The 13,847-nt window shown below is 50.6% G+C and overlaps 4 protein-coding genes across 4 annotated transcripts; 1 reads left to right on the top strand and 3 right to left on the bottom strand.

Annotated features, from left to right (window-relative positions):
* Positions 1 to 313: 313 nt before the first annotated feature.
* Z519_07925 (uncharacterized protein) lies at positions 314 to 1,763 on the bottom strand (the record flags this gene model as incomplete). The annotated part of the gene is made up of 6 exons (XM_016765655.1): positions 314 to 496; positions 543 to 695; positions 741 to 855; positions 903 to 1,297; positions 1,347 to 1,460; positions 1,584 to 1,763. 6 exons carry the CDS (start codon positions 1,761 to 1,763, stop codon positions 314 to 316), a joined length of 1,140 nt encoding a protein of 379 aa, XP_016617700.1.
* A 919-nt stretch (positions 1,764 to 2,682) lies between these two features.
* Z519_07924 (uncharacterized protein) lies at positions 2,683 to 5,044 on the bottom strand (the record flags this gene model as incomplete). Its single annotated transcript, XM_016765654.1, has 2 exons — positions 2,683 to 4,636; positions 4,659 to 5,044. The coding sequence occupies 2 exons, from the start codon at positions 5,042 to 5,044 to the stop codon at positions 2,683 to 2,685; spliced, it is 2,340 nt and encodes a 779-aa protein (XP_016617699.1).
* Positions 5,045 to 7,826: 2,782 nt separating this feature from the next.
* On the top strand, positions 7,827 to 9,047 carry Z519_07923 (uncharacterized protein; the record flags this gene model as incomplete). The annotated part of the gene is made up of 1 exon (XM_016765653.1): positions 7,827 to 9,047. The coding sequence occupies one exon, from the start codon at positions 7,827 to 7,829 to the stop codon at positions 9,045 to 9,047; it is 1,221 nt and encodes a 406-aa protein (XP_016617698.1).
* Positions 9,048 to 10,912: 1,865 nt separating this feature from the next.
* Positions 10,913 to 12,640, bottom strand: Z519_07922 (uncharacterized protein; the record flags this gene model as incomplete). The annotated part of the gene is made up of 3 exons (XM_016765652.1): positions 10,913 to 11,242; positions 11,299 to 12,215; positions 12,268 to 12,640. 3 exons carry the CDS (start codon positions 12,638 to 12,640, stop codon positions 10,913 to 10,915), a joined length of 1,620 nt encoding a protein of 539 aa, XP_016617697.1.
* Between the last annotated feature and the right edge of the window lie 1,207 nt (positions 12,641 to 13,847).

The following is a 13,847-nucleotide window of genomic DNA, read 5'->3' as shown; positions in this document are numbered from 1 at the left end:
AGACATGCAGGCCGCCCAAGATAACGTTCCCGGGGGCAAGGCGCATGGCAGAAATAGGCACGGTGCTGATCAACATGAGGAAGAGGTCCTTCATCGCGTGAGCTGTCCGGGAGTGGCTCGATCGTGAAGAGGGCGGTCTTGCTTGCCTTAGCCATCAGGTATCTACTAGTGCAGCAGTCATGACAATCTCGTCAGCAAACTCTAGTTTCAATGGGAGATATTCATGCTGGGACTATGCCATAGCGATGATCTTTTTTGCCCGATGGAAAACCAGATTGATGCAAGATGAAAAGCCACGCTGTAGTGGCTGCGCTCATTTCTTTTGCTCTAGCCACGAGCCAAACTTGTCCAATCGGCCGCCTTCCTCCGCTTCATCTTCTTCCTCGTCATCGTCCTCAAAGCCAACCTTCTTATCGCTAGATTTCTTGAACTTTTCGCGACCTGTTGCAACGTACGCCTCCAGCCGTCTTTCGTCGAACCATCTTCCATTCATGAGCTGTCCTCGTGTTAGCAGGGAGCTTTGAGGAGAGAGGATGACATACTTTGACACAAGCGGCGGCAGCCATTGCGTCAGAGAAGCGCACGCTTGCAACGCCTTCTGCTTCCTTGTCGAAGAGGACTACGTTTGTGACATTTCCGAGCTTCGCACATTCTTCGCGGATGTCTTCTTTGATTTCGAGCATCGCTGCAGGGTCCTCCTGCTTTCAATCAGCCCTGCATCACTTGTGATGGTGAAGAACACTTGCCTCTAGCTCCTGGAGTGAGAACATATGTTTCAGAATGACAACCTTGTCCCACCTAGAGCTTGTCTCCTGCAGAGCTTGTGGGTCATCATCGTCCCAATCCATGAGTTTGCTGCACGTCAGTCAGCCTCAGGGCCTAAATCATTTGATAGAGCATACGCGTTCATCTTTTGAGTTCTCTGGATGATCTTCTTCTGTTCTCTCTTGCTCGTCTTCGTCGGAACATCTTGTTGACTCTTGTATGAGAAATCCGCGGCTTGGACTCTCATCCTGCCCATTGGCCCTTCTGTTCCCAGCCGGAAATCTGTATCGTCAAGCATCTGAACCGCGAGATTGACCGATTCGGGCCTGAAGTAGACCACAAGCGCGTCGCCCTTGAACCGACCCTTGTCATCCTCGTACATCTTTATGCGCGGCTTGCCGGAGTCGATCTCTTCTGCGATGACACCGCATTTGGAAAAGACGTGCTGAATTTCTTCTTGGTCGGCATCGAGAGGTATTGAGGTCACATAAACTGCGGTGTTAACTCGAGGTTTCTTGGATTTGTTACCGGCCTAATAAGACATGATTAGCATAGTCCATCAGACCTTGGCCATCACGTACCTCGTCGCCATTCGGTTGCTTCCGTTTCTTCTTCTGTGAAGTAGTCGTCGCATTCTCGTCGACACCTGCAACCTTGTAGATTTCGCCTTGTTGGTCCAACATTGACTGGTCCAGCTACAACAAAAACACAACATGGAGCAGGTTAGAATCTGTTCCTTACACCGTGGTGCAAGAGTGTTGTAGAAATTGTAGAGGGCGTGATATTTCTCGGAGGTCTCATATTGCGATTTTGCCTACCACTGGAATCCATCTTTTCAGGGCCGTGTCCCATTCGAACTCATTGCCTTCTTCGGTTTCGAGGATGAACTTATTGTCGAGTTTCGACCAAGAAACTCGGGGATCGGCATCGAATGAGGACGGATCTAGAGGGAAACCGGTCTGCATGCCCTCCTCGGAGGGACGATCATCGTCGGCCATGTTGGCGGCATTTGTGAGAAGAATATTTTGGTTTTGAGCATCACATGCAGCAAGTTGACAATGGTGCAGTACAGTTGTGGCAAAAGCAGCAAACAAGCCAAGTCTCATCTTCAGCCTTACGTACTAAGAGGGTTTACAGCCTTGTCAGACGGAAAGTCAATGTCGCCAACTACCTAGTATGTACTCGGTACACTCTGTACATCTCTGTACTCCGTACCTAGGGATATATACACAGAAGCGCTTTGCATCAACATATCGATTTTTTCATTGAGAAGGCATCACCGTCAAGTGAAAATTTTTCATTTCCAGCTGAACTGTACTCGAACGCCTTTGTTGTATACCGAGAGTCCTCTTCACTAACTCCACAGCCCTGATCTCTAGACACCAGCACATCTCCATTATTCCACGATTCCGCGTCTTTTGAGATCCTCCACTGCTATGGATTACACTTCGAAAGGTCACCCACGCATAGTTCAGCTTCCTGGCCCGCTGCGAACATCGTGGCTGCGGTTGCAAGAGAGAGATCAGAAGCCTTCCCCAGCCATCCGAGGCCGCTAGGTAGCAGTAAGTTCGAGTCGTACGTGTTCTTAGTCTGCGAACACCGCTTTCATAGACTTGCAGCCAATGGGACTTTTCGCGATTTTTCGATGGAAGTTATTTCTGTAACTATCATCAAGAAACGTATCTTTTTAACGACCCTCCCGAGTTTGAGCATGGGCTTGTCTGTTAGGCCCACAAACATATGAAAACATCCCAATTATTTGCCATAAAATCGTTGCCTCACTCGCGGTTATACCTATGCCGTCCAGTCGTCAAACATATGAGAGAAAGTGTCCCCAAAAGTCCTGGTAAATTAAGAAGTAAACCATTGCGGGGAAAGGGAATGCGTTGCAGCTTCTGCGACGATACAGATGCCACATTATATGGTACGATTCCCTTGCTCTCCGATTTCGACGTCACTCCCGGAAACGCTTCGCGAAGCTCTCGGCCTGGATGGGGCAGCCGGTTGATCCTCGCCGCCCGGGGACGGCAGTGATGAAGCGCTGCTCACGTCCGATGCCTTGCGATCGTGCCCAGGCCTCGAGTCCCTCCGGAGATCAATTGGTGAAATTGCTCTGTCGAAACCTGTGGTGTGGTCATCCCCGAGCGCCATCTCACCCTCGGGAATGGGTGCAAAACCCGAGCTTGCCATGCCCACCGACGTGGTGTGGGGCGAGGCGGGAGAGTTAGACTCGCCTGATTGCGAGACTGAAGAGCCGGCCATTGCCCTAGGTTGACCACCACCACTCACGAAACTTGGTGGGTACATGGTCATTTTGCGGATATCATACTCGTCGTCAGGACGGGTGGTTCGAGAAGCACCATGGACCTCGTGAACCCCGGTGTCTGGACCCTCGACCGGACCATCGTATTCAGCTCTTGGTGACCGCACGGGAGTAGATGACGACCAGCGATCCTGGTTAGTCCCTTGCTCACTTCTGAAAAAGTATCCACCTTCGAGTTCTTGAGGAACCGTTTGTCTCATAGGGTATGGCGACTGGGGCTGCTCGACCTCAGTGACAGACGACTCGGTTCCTATTTCTTTGCCAGGCATACCTGAAGGGGTCGACCGGAGCCAAGACAAGATCCCACCCCTCCCGTTATTTGATTCGGATGTCTCTTGTTCTTGCTGACGGCCTTTCCTTGCCTTACGGCAGCACCAGAAGATGAGGCCAGCAAAGAACGCGACACCAACCACGACGGGAACGGTAACCGCAACCGGGATGACCCAGCCTCTGTCATGGTGTGGTGTCGGAGGGGGAGTGTTCGTGGTCGTATTCGTTTGTGGACCAGAGGTGGTTTCGTTATACGGGGCGAAGGTTCTGATCAGATCCATATTATATGGTGTATTGAACCAATTGGAGACCTGAGAAGACATGCCACTGGCGGTGGGGGTTGCGGAGATGACACTGGCTACGGTCGGAGCGGGCTTGTAATCGTTGTGGACACTAGGATCGTACGTGCCTGTCCAGCTCAGCTCGTTCAAATTGAAGACGTCGACACTGTTGTTGCTGGAAAGCCCTGCTCCATAGTCTCCCGTCCCACCGAGAACAATCATTTGGTCAGGATACGGAGACACGCAGACATGGCCTTGTCTTCTGGTCCCTTCAACGTTTCCTCTGATCCAAGTGAAGGAAGGCACGCTCAAAATCCACACATCGCCGTAAGCCAAACCTCCATTGCTGTCCCAACCGCCATAGACAAAGATTTCATGATGTGAACCATCCGGACTGGAGGCAACAACGGTGCAGAATTGTGCAAGTGGGCCATCGGGAATTGCAGATCCCGGGTTGAGTGATTGCATGCTCCATGTACTAGAACCGATATCGTATACAGGAAATTCGGTCAAAAAGCTTTTCGCCACCGTGATGTCGGTCGTGTTGTCTGTCTTAAGGTAACCGTTCAGGTCCGCAGGATATACGACACCTCCAATCGCAATCAGAAGTCCTCGTGTTGAGGCGGGAATCCAGACAAGAGCACCCTCGGATCGCAGGGTGATGTTGCTAACTGTCAGATCTTCTCGTGACCAGTCTGCATGGCCTTGAATGCTGGTGTCGACCTTGATGAGCCACGGAGAGTAGTCCATCGGCGGGTCGAAATAGGAGAAGGCGGTGCCATCTGCATTGTATTTACCGCTGAAGTAGAAACTGAGATTCTCACTTGGAGCATTGGCTCCGGCACCGTTTGTGATATCTTTGATGAAGCTCCCACTCTGAGGAGCGTACGCAACGTTTGGTACGCCTGCCTGAACATTCGAATCTTGCGGAATATCGTACAGAGGGTCGCTCACTGTGCGGTCAGTAATGGTGTCTCCGGAAATGTAGTACATGCCACTTGAGAAATTGTTAGATTCACAGCGCAATAGATAAGATGCGGGAGAGGTACCCGTAAGCATAGAACTCATCATAGTCGGCGAACATATATCCGTCGAGGTAGTAATTGCTGATGGGTCCCTCATTGATGGACTGGAATATCGCAGGGTTGGCCTCGGTGGTATCGAATGGCTCATGCATGCTGAGTTTGTATAAAAAGCCTTGAGACGAAGTTGAAGACTCCAATGAATCCCACGTCCCATTCTCAAAAACTCCAGTTTGCAGATAACCACCTTCAAGATACACATTGTCTCTGATCAAAGCAGCTCTTGGCCTGTCCCAGAGACCTATGTTGCTAGAGTTATGGTCGCATAGAACGAGGCCAAAGAGCGTGAGCATCCACGCGTTGGATTGCAATATGGATAACATAGTTGCCGTATTGAGTTGAATCAAACCTCGAACGGTAGAGTTCAAAATCGGACCATGAGGCTCAGGTCGTTCCTCAGGCTGTAGATACGGCGTTCCATCAGCTCAAACAAAAATTCAAGGTGGGAGTGAGCGCCCTCTCACTCCTACAAGAACGGCTCAGATGATCGTGGTCCCTGTGGCATTGGTACAACGGCTAGAAGAGTCTAGCTTGTGGCGAAGGCATCGGAGAAACAGAGTCTTTCGGGCTGTTTTCCGCCATTGAAGCGCTCGTCGAGAAGCTATCGACGAGTCTTCTCGGAATAGCAATGATCCAGACCGCGGTTGGTAAGGGTCGTGCATGAGTGCTGGTTGCATTCTGGTCGAAGAATGGCGGGCGGAACAAGTGACGTCCCCACACTCAAGTGAGAGAACAAAAGACGGGATGTCGGGCGCAGTTTGGGCCTGCCACATTAGGACAACGGGTGTGAAGGGTTGCAAGGGGTTCCTCTTAGGAAGCAAGGATGCTCACTGCATGCACCGAGCCCCAGCCCTATCCACGAAAGAGCGGGCAACACAGAAAGGCTGGGGGCAAGCCAAGCCCCTCGGGTGTCTGCAGAGCAGGATAGCTTTGACTGAGATGAGTAACAATACGGCCCCCACGGATTGGTTGAATGAAGAGAAAGAGCTAGTAAGCACTGACAAAGAGCGACCCCAGCCATCGAGAGAGAACAGAGCTGTTGATACTCGATAATAGGACAAGCATCAGCCTGATCGCATTTGAAAAGGATCGGTACCGCCCGGAGTACCTGATACCTACTCGGTATCACTCCCAAATCATCCACCGTACCATACTCCATACGGAATAAGGAGGGCTGGCACTTGGTGCGCCGTCTGGTAAGACATATTTTTCCCTTTTTCCCTTTCCTCCTCTTCTTGTGAGCGACCAATGGAGTGGGCAATCCGTCGCTGACAATTGATCAAGAGGGGGATAGAGTGAGGTGGCGGGTTTCAACTTCGGTGTCTAGGTGGCATCCATCCTAGTGTGTAGTTCAACGATGGTTTGACGGTGATGGTGATGAGCCCTGCAGTTGCTCCGCTGTTCTTTCGCGGAGCTTGCAGAGTCGCCAGTGCTGTGCGAGTCGCATGACGTGTGCTGTCACGGCTGTTGAACTGTAGTGCGTTGTTCATCGTGTTGGTAGTGTTTCGAGCCCGCGCACGGCACGGCACAGAGCGGCGGTACCTCAACTGCTCGACTTCACAACGGCACAATTCACGCCCAGTCATTCGGTGTCAAGCTTCAAGTGCCGTGTTTATGCCGATCTTGGGTCTGGGCACGTGGTGGACACCAACCATGCAACCTTCTAGGCTCTAGCATTTTAGGCGGGAGGCCTCGTATTTTAGAACAATTGGAGCCACCCAGCCATCGGAGCTACCTAGCGACAGAGTTCTTTGTACCCAGTACCCTGTAGCCTGAGAGCAACCAGCAAGCCAGCAAACCAGAAAAACCTTCCAGCGGCACTCGCGGCCTCCACTTGATTCTCGACTTGGTGGCGTCCCCCGAAATTCAGTCATCATCAGGCTGACAAGTTGAACTTTGGCGGCATCCTTTCAACCTTAGTGACAGCACGCTGTCCAGCTCAGCTTATTGCCGAGGAAAGATGGGAAGAATTCTACCTACCTTTACACATAGGAACACATCGAGCACATGGACCTCATTCTGTTTTGCAGCAACCCGCAGTGCTGGAACGGAAAATTGCTCGCTGCCATGCACTCTCCATACCTACTTGTACTTGTTAGAGAAGCAACTCTTTCAGCTCACGCTAACTGCAGCTGTAGAATCAAGGTCGGGCAACTACTTGTGCTACGCTTCTCACGAGAGGAAATCCCGCTTCCTTCTCACACCACCGGCGTCACTGGTCTGTGATTTCTCCCCGCACCTATGCTGCACCAGGAATTCTCAGCCTCATCCCAACCACCTTCTCAACCGTCCAAGTGGATCTACCAAGTATTCAACGAGCCAGCTCTCCGCGCAGTCATAGCGCCTGTTTTCGGCATTCATCCGTCTCCCAAATGGACATATCTGAGTTTAGGGCGTGGATCAATTGGTAGGTATGTCCGATGTGATCGGGGATATTGTGCTTTGGTTCCTTTTTTGGGGGGGGGGGATCACAGTTCACAGTCGTGTCTGCGTCTGCGCCCGATTGTGTGAGCATCGCCTCGCAATGCCCCCAATTTTTCTTCATCTTTCCGACCCCCGCTAAAGATATGAAAGGCCAGGGCGAAAACACAGCTTAGGGCTCGATACCCGGCCTTTTCTTTCGCTCGGCGTACCTAGGACGCCGCGGCGTGAGGACAGCGGCCATCTCCAAAAGCATTGAGGCTTACCGCTTGGCATCCTTTACAAGCCCCAGCTCTTCGTCGTTTGCTGCGCCAAAGCAGGTTTGAATCCCAACCCGTGGTCAGTGGCTGCCTCAGGACAATATTCATGGCCGGGGGTGTTGAAAATAGTTCACTACGCTTTGTACACGTGCACTACCACGGCCCAACGCAGGCCCGCTTGATCTTTACCCGTTATGCAAGCCATTAACCTGATGGTGCTAGGTAGCATCGCTTCCGTTGAGACACCGCTGATTCTGGTAGTTATGACGCGCGACTGAACAGGAACAGGACAGGAGCTGCTATTCTCATATAACAGAGACGGTATGGATCACCTCCCCCGTTTTGCTTCTTGTTTCTTTCCAGAACTCACTTCCGCCTCGCAGTCGCTTTTCAGTCACTCGTTGTACATTCGTTCAACTCCAGTATGGATATGAGGAGGCTGAAGCTTGTCGGCCTTGTCGCTTCTCTTCTTGTTACCTTAGCTCAGGCTGGGAATGGCGGAGACAGCGGCTGGGGGTCAAGTTCCTGTGCTACTGTCTACTCTACCGTGTGGTCAGCGTCAACAGAATACGTGCCAACCACAACGACCGAGGAGAAGACAGTTTACTCTACGGAGACCGACTACGTGACAGTCACTACAACTGACACTGTCTATGTCACGGACACAACCACCCAGATATCGGTCCAACCAACAACTATTGTTGATGTCATCACTGAAACGGATATCGAATCCACCACCATTGTCAGCCCGATCACTATCCTCGAGACAACCACAGTAGTCAAGCCTACTACTATCGTGAGCCCAACGACTGTTGTGAGCGTGAGCACCGTCATAAGCGTCCAACTGAGCACTGTCACGGACACGATCCCTACCACCGTCATTAGTGTCAGTGCCACAACAGCCACCGTCTCGACGTATCCCGGACTCGTTACCTGTACGTCGAGGATCGTCAACCCTACTTATACTCCAAAAGCTCCTTTGCCCACCAATTACCTTTGGGGTTGTGCTCCTGGCACTATTTGCACTCCTCCACAGATCGGCTGTAACTGGGAGCAAAACCCCCCGGCTGACACATATGTCTGCGCTCCGGAAGAATGCAAACCTGTTCCTGAGCTCTTCTTGCCAGCGAACCTGAGCTCACTCTGGCCGAACCCCACCGAGTCCACGTGCGCTTGGGATGAAGCACCACAAGGTTACTTCCACCTCAACCCGCAGCATTTCGGTCTGAGCTTCGCCATCTTCGATGTTTACGGCCAACCCCTTTGCCCGGCTCCTACAACGACAAGTACTTGGGCTGACTGGTCTACCATTGCGAAGCCCACTCCCCCGGCCAGGCCCACTTCGACGTGGGCTCCTAAGATGCCTAGACGTGGACTAATGGCTAACCCAATAGCCGAGATCGTGAGCCGACAGAATTTCCTCAGTGCACCAGCGCAGTGCTACCGCATCTATGATGCTGCAAGTCAGGCTGGCCAAGCGGTAGGCCTAGTCTATGACCTGCTCTGTCCGGCTAGCACAACATTCCAGCAGGCACTCACTCAATGTCGTGCATGTGCTCAACAATATGCCGGCAGCTCGACTGGCACGGAAACCTTCCCGGAGCTTCAAAACTACTTCCAATATTGCCAGACTCATACTTCATAAGGGAGAGGAGAGCATCACTCCGGCATTCTGGTTCCACCCTTCTCGACTCGGCTACAGGATGACGGCATTGAGCATTGCTCTGTATATTCCCGGACATATCCGCGGAATCTCGACAATACGGACCTGGATCGGCTCATGAACCCCCCTCCACCCCTCTTGAAGAATGGTCAATGAGCCGTTGATAGAACATTACTGGCTAAGGACCGTGATCCTTACTATCTGTATATAACACCTCATCTGCGCCATTTTCGCCCAAATTTGCTATCAGTACTTGTGGTTGCTAGTGAGATTCGCGGGCTTGACACAAAAGCAATCCGACGGGGGGTTCGTTTGGCTCCAACGAAATGCATGACCTGGTTGATGTGGGAAGAAACGAAGTCACTCCTTTATGATGGAATGCCCAAACTCAGATAATCATAATACAAATGGCAAAAGTCATTGCAAAGATTTTTCTATTCTTTCCTTCCTGGTTTGTGGGACTACATGCATTTCGGCGGCATCCTCGAATATAAGGCTACTTGCTCCTTGCCCAGATAAACGTTTTGCTGGTCTCGTTTATTTTCTTCTTCTTTTCTGTTACTTGCTCGACATATTCCCTGCACCTCCGTGCGACGAGATTGAGTTAGCCTGGGGCCTGGCAATCGACTACTTACACAGACGGAGACTATTAGGGTTCGTCGTGGAAGCTCTCTGATCTATCTGCGCTAGTTACTGTGCTTAAGCTCAACGAATATTCCCACCCACTTCACGTCAAGTGCTTACATTCTCTCCTCTCCTATCGGGTGAAGCATCTGTCTGTCGCACTACCGGCGATCTTGAGTTTCGCAAGATCCAGCTGCGCATGTCGTTAAGGATATTCCGTCAAATGGGACAAATCCCAGACTACCATGTCCTTGGAAGCATCCTACGCGAGCTGTCAGGCCCTTTCGGAATAGCTGTTACAGGATTGGAATGGAGTGCGAGGTGGTTGGAGATGACCAGAGCAATCATATTATAACAAAAGATTGAGTGTCTCAAAATAGCAAGCGTCATTCTAAACATTCTAGCAATGTCGACTGCAGCGGGATCTCGTTCATGAGCTTCTCAGCCTTTAAATGTTGCCATCAAAACATTGCTATATATACTCGATTCCTACGTACCTGTTAGAGAATCAATATGCCAATAACTGTCATTGCCGGATGCAGTCTGAGAACACCATTCCTAGCTTCCTAGTTTCGATGTTCTCCTGTTGGTCTCTGCCAAAAAGTTCGTCGATCATGTTCTATGCTCTTCATATCTTACACGAGGCCACAGCCGAGTGATCAGCATAGATTTGAAGCTGCGGACGGCCATATTACGAAGATAACGTCCAGGGTTGCAAGAGGATCATCGATTGCTCTGCCTTCGCTATGGGCATATTTGAACTTGGATCCAGCTCATTTCTCCCTATATTTGTGCTGCTCCATGATAAACTTGATCCTCTACTGGTTTGAGCGGAGCGAAGCAGCCCAGTTTGTGGACATTGAGGATATTTATGAACGATATATTGATATACCTGCTTTAGGCATTGAGCTTCACGCAAAAAGAATTGGACAAATCTCCAAGGTGGAATGCTTTTTGGGGCTTTGGGGGAGGGGGAATATTGGTGGAAATTGTTCACGTGTGTGTTGAGACACAAAAGCTACCGCATGGGAAACGCTGCAAGAGACAACTGGGCGGGATGTATCCAGGCATGATTCTGAGTCATGCACTGGAATGACCACTGTAATGCTAATAGTTCTCAAATTACTTTAGTGGAGAGAACGGCATCAGTACTTCAGTAGCCGACCCCTGAAATAAATCTGCTCACATATAACAAATTGGTTTGCACATGTCAGAGAGAATAGTTAAGATCCGTATTGATCGATAGCCGTCACCGTGGACCGATCTTCCTCTACCTCATCAACGCCTATGGGGAAGTCGTGATCCAGAACATCAATATCACCCCAATCCGCACTGCTGAATAATTCATACCAGGATGTACTTGTATTGAGCTGTAAGTGCGTGTCTGAATGTTCCGTTGGTTGCGTAGGCGATGCGTTGGACATGGTGCTATAGTCAACAAGTGACCACAACAAATCCTCATCTTCAGCACCAAGTCCTGGATCAACGATAGAGTCTTCGGACAGGAAACGTATCTTGTAACTGTTTTCGACGAATGTTTTCAGCGCAGTCAGCTACAGGACGAAAATAGTCAGTTATTTGTTCTTAAATGACCTGAATTTCTTCTCACCAACAAAGACGCATTCGCCCAATGTCTACTGAGGTCTTCCAGGAACGTAATATTCTCCTTCAAACTGTGAAGAGCTTTGTTTCGCGTTTCTTCGTCGGTTGAGTGCGCATCCAGACCAGCAATGCTGCCAGACACAACGGCACAATAGCCGTAAAAGGAGGCCTGTACATAACAACCCAGTTCGCGAGCGGTATGAATGTGCCTAGCCAGAGAATTTGCATGCTGCCGGCCAGAAGCAAAGGTTCGAACCAGGAAACTCGGAGGAACGCTCATTTGACACGATCGGATGCGCTTCCTGAGGAGGAAAGGGTGATGCAGGATACAGTAGCATAGGTGAAATAGCGCCCTCGAGAAGATAATCGGGCCAACAATGGCCTGGTCAATGCTATCTGTGTCGAAAAGATGACGACCAATCTCCTGCTTGAGCGGCAGGCGCATTTGAAAACGAGTTTCTAGGAGGAGAAGGTCGGATTCTGTGGCTGCAAAGTCAGATGTTGCCTCCCAAGGAGGATATCGGTTTCTGAAGTTACACTCCTGCAGCATATACTGTGCTGTTCGACCAAGAATTTGGGCAATCATAATCACACGTGCAAAAGGTCCGTGTGTGCTGTTGTTTACCAGTGCGCGGTCAGAAGCCTCCTCCAGCGTAAGTGTTTTCTCCCACAACCCATCTCGCCACTTGGTGTCATCCAAGGGCAGCTGAAGCTGACACGAGGCGTCTAATATTGCTGGTGGCCGGCCACGACCGCATGAGACCAGTCGATCCAGAAGATATATGGACCAGAAAACTCGGCGATGCTCCTCCTGCACACTGTGAGGCATGTGGGTTCGCTGACCGAGCATTAATTTGAGATCTTGGGCAATTCGAACCGCCATTCCAATCTTCACCCACGCTGAGCCATGACGCGACCTTCCGGCTGTAGAGCTGTCAGTTGGCTGAGGTAATAGATGACGGGTCGGATAACATACCTGTAAAGTCGAATATCGAGAGCAATGTCACAGTCTGTACCGTGTGAAGGTCGGCGGACTGGTTCGCGGCAAAGCAAGTCGAGACGATGGATTTCCATGATTGATTGGCGAAAGCTACGGCGAAGTCGAATATCTTGTCCCCGAAGAAGGACTCGGTAGAAAATCGAACGGCATTAGCGAGAATGGCAAAGAGTAGATGATCGGGGACAGTCCCGTCCGAGTATTTTTGACGAAAGTTCGCTTCGTGGAAGAAGGAATATGGCTGGTTGTGGCAGTACTTGAAGTAAGCATCAATGGTGGACTCAAGAACGGAAACAGGCAAACATCCTTCATAGCTATGTATTTGTCTTGGGGGCGAATGGGACGAGCCCATGCTGGACCAAGAGCGAACAGCATCTGTAGTGCTTGAAAGTGTCCTTTGCTCTGTTTGCGTCTCGGTACCGCCACCTATTGGCTTTTGTTGTTGAGCGGCAGAGGCAATTGATGCAGCTATACTCTTTTGCGTCGAGACAATCCTGTGAAATCGCAATGAGTGAGCCTTTCAATCCTAGAAGACGTCTGGCAAGCCGAACCCTTGTAACTGATGCTGAAAGTCGCGTAGCAGGCCTTCTAAATCGGCCAACTTGCGAGATATGTGGCCCTGAGTTGTTCAACACTGGCTAGAACAGGCGAGACAGCTAGGTTGTCATACCAGACTCTCGGACGATTTGTCAACAGAGGGCGGTCGCTGCGTTTCCCTCCTGGGTGAATATCGACATACTAGATCACATCAGATGGTTTCTTTGTCCTCGGAGCTGTCCTCACCTTCGGAGAGACGTGCACAATTCTCACACGGATAATTACCTGTGCAACGAGCTTTTTTCCGCCTACGACGTTCACAGTTAGCCCAAAGGTTGAGAGAGGCATGTCAGCGCTTGCGGAGGGACATATGAGACAGCTGCTGTTGTGAGACTAACCTACATGCGTTGCAGGCCCGGGCAATACGTTGGATGGGTTTATAGTGCTTCTGGACGCCCTTGGCGGGATCCGTCTCCATGATAGGGGGTATAAAGCGGTCACGGTTGAGATGTACTTGTGTTCCTGGTGGAGGTGGGTAGCAACGTGCAGACGAGACAAAGTAGGAGGTGAGACCGAGAAATCAGAAATTAGGCCCTGTACTCGGTAATATCTCACAATAATAGAGTCTGGGCCAGTAAAATTTGTTCTCGACCCCGCGCTCTTTGTGGAGTGACGTGCAGCCTAGGAGCCTGACCCCGCGCATTCTCATCCGTATTTGAATCGTGGTCGATGATTTGCGATGCAAGAAAACCTAACCTGAACAAAATCCTCACAGAAGCAGAACTGCTACGCAGTGGTTCAAGGACTCTTGTTCAGGCAAGAAGCGTCTTATAACGGTCAGCAGTCCACAAGCAGATTCCCCTGTATTAGATCAAAATCCGTAAATGTAATAGGTCTATCATTGCCTCCATTTTCTAGCAGGGATCCAGGTCGCCTTTTGAGAATTTCCCAACACAACAGGCCAATTGACCAATGGACCTGCTTTCCTTGTGAATCCTGGCGCCGAAGATTCATGGTTAGCG

This window comes from Cladophialophora bantiana (assembly GCF_000835475.1).
Source record: "Cladophialophora bantiana CBS 173.52 unplaced genomic scaffold supercont1.12, whole genome shotgun sequence".
Lineage (NCBI taxonomy): Eukaryota > Fungi > Ascomycota > Eurotiomycetes > Chaetothyriales > Herpotrichiellaceae > Cladophialophora > Cladophialophora bantiana.
The sequence above is the reverse complement of the archived record's forward strand: the minus strand, read 5'-3'. Positions and strand labels throughout refer to the sequence as shown.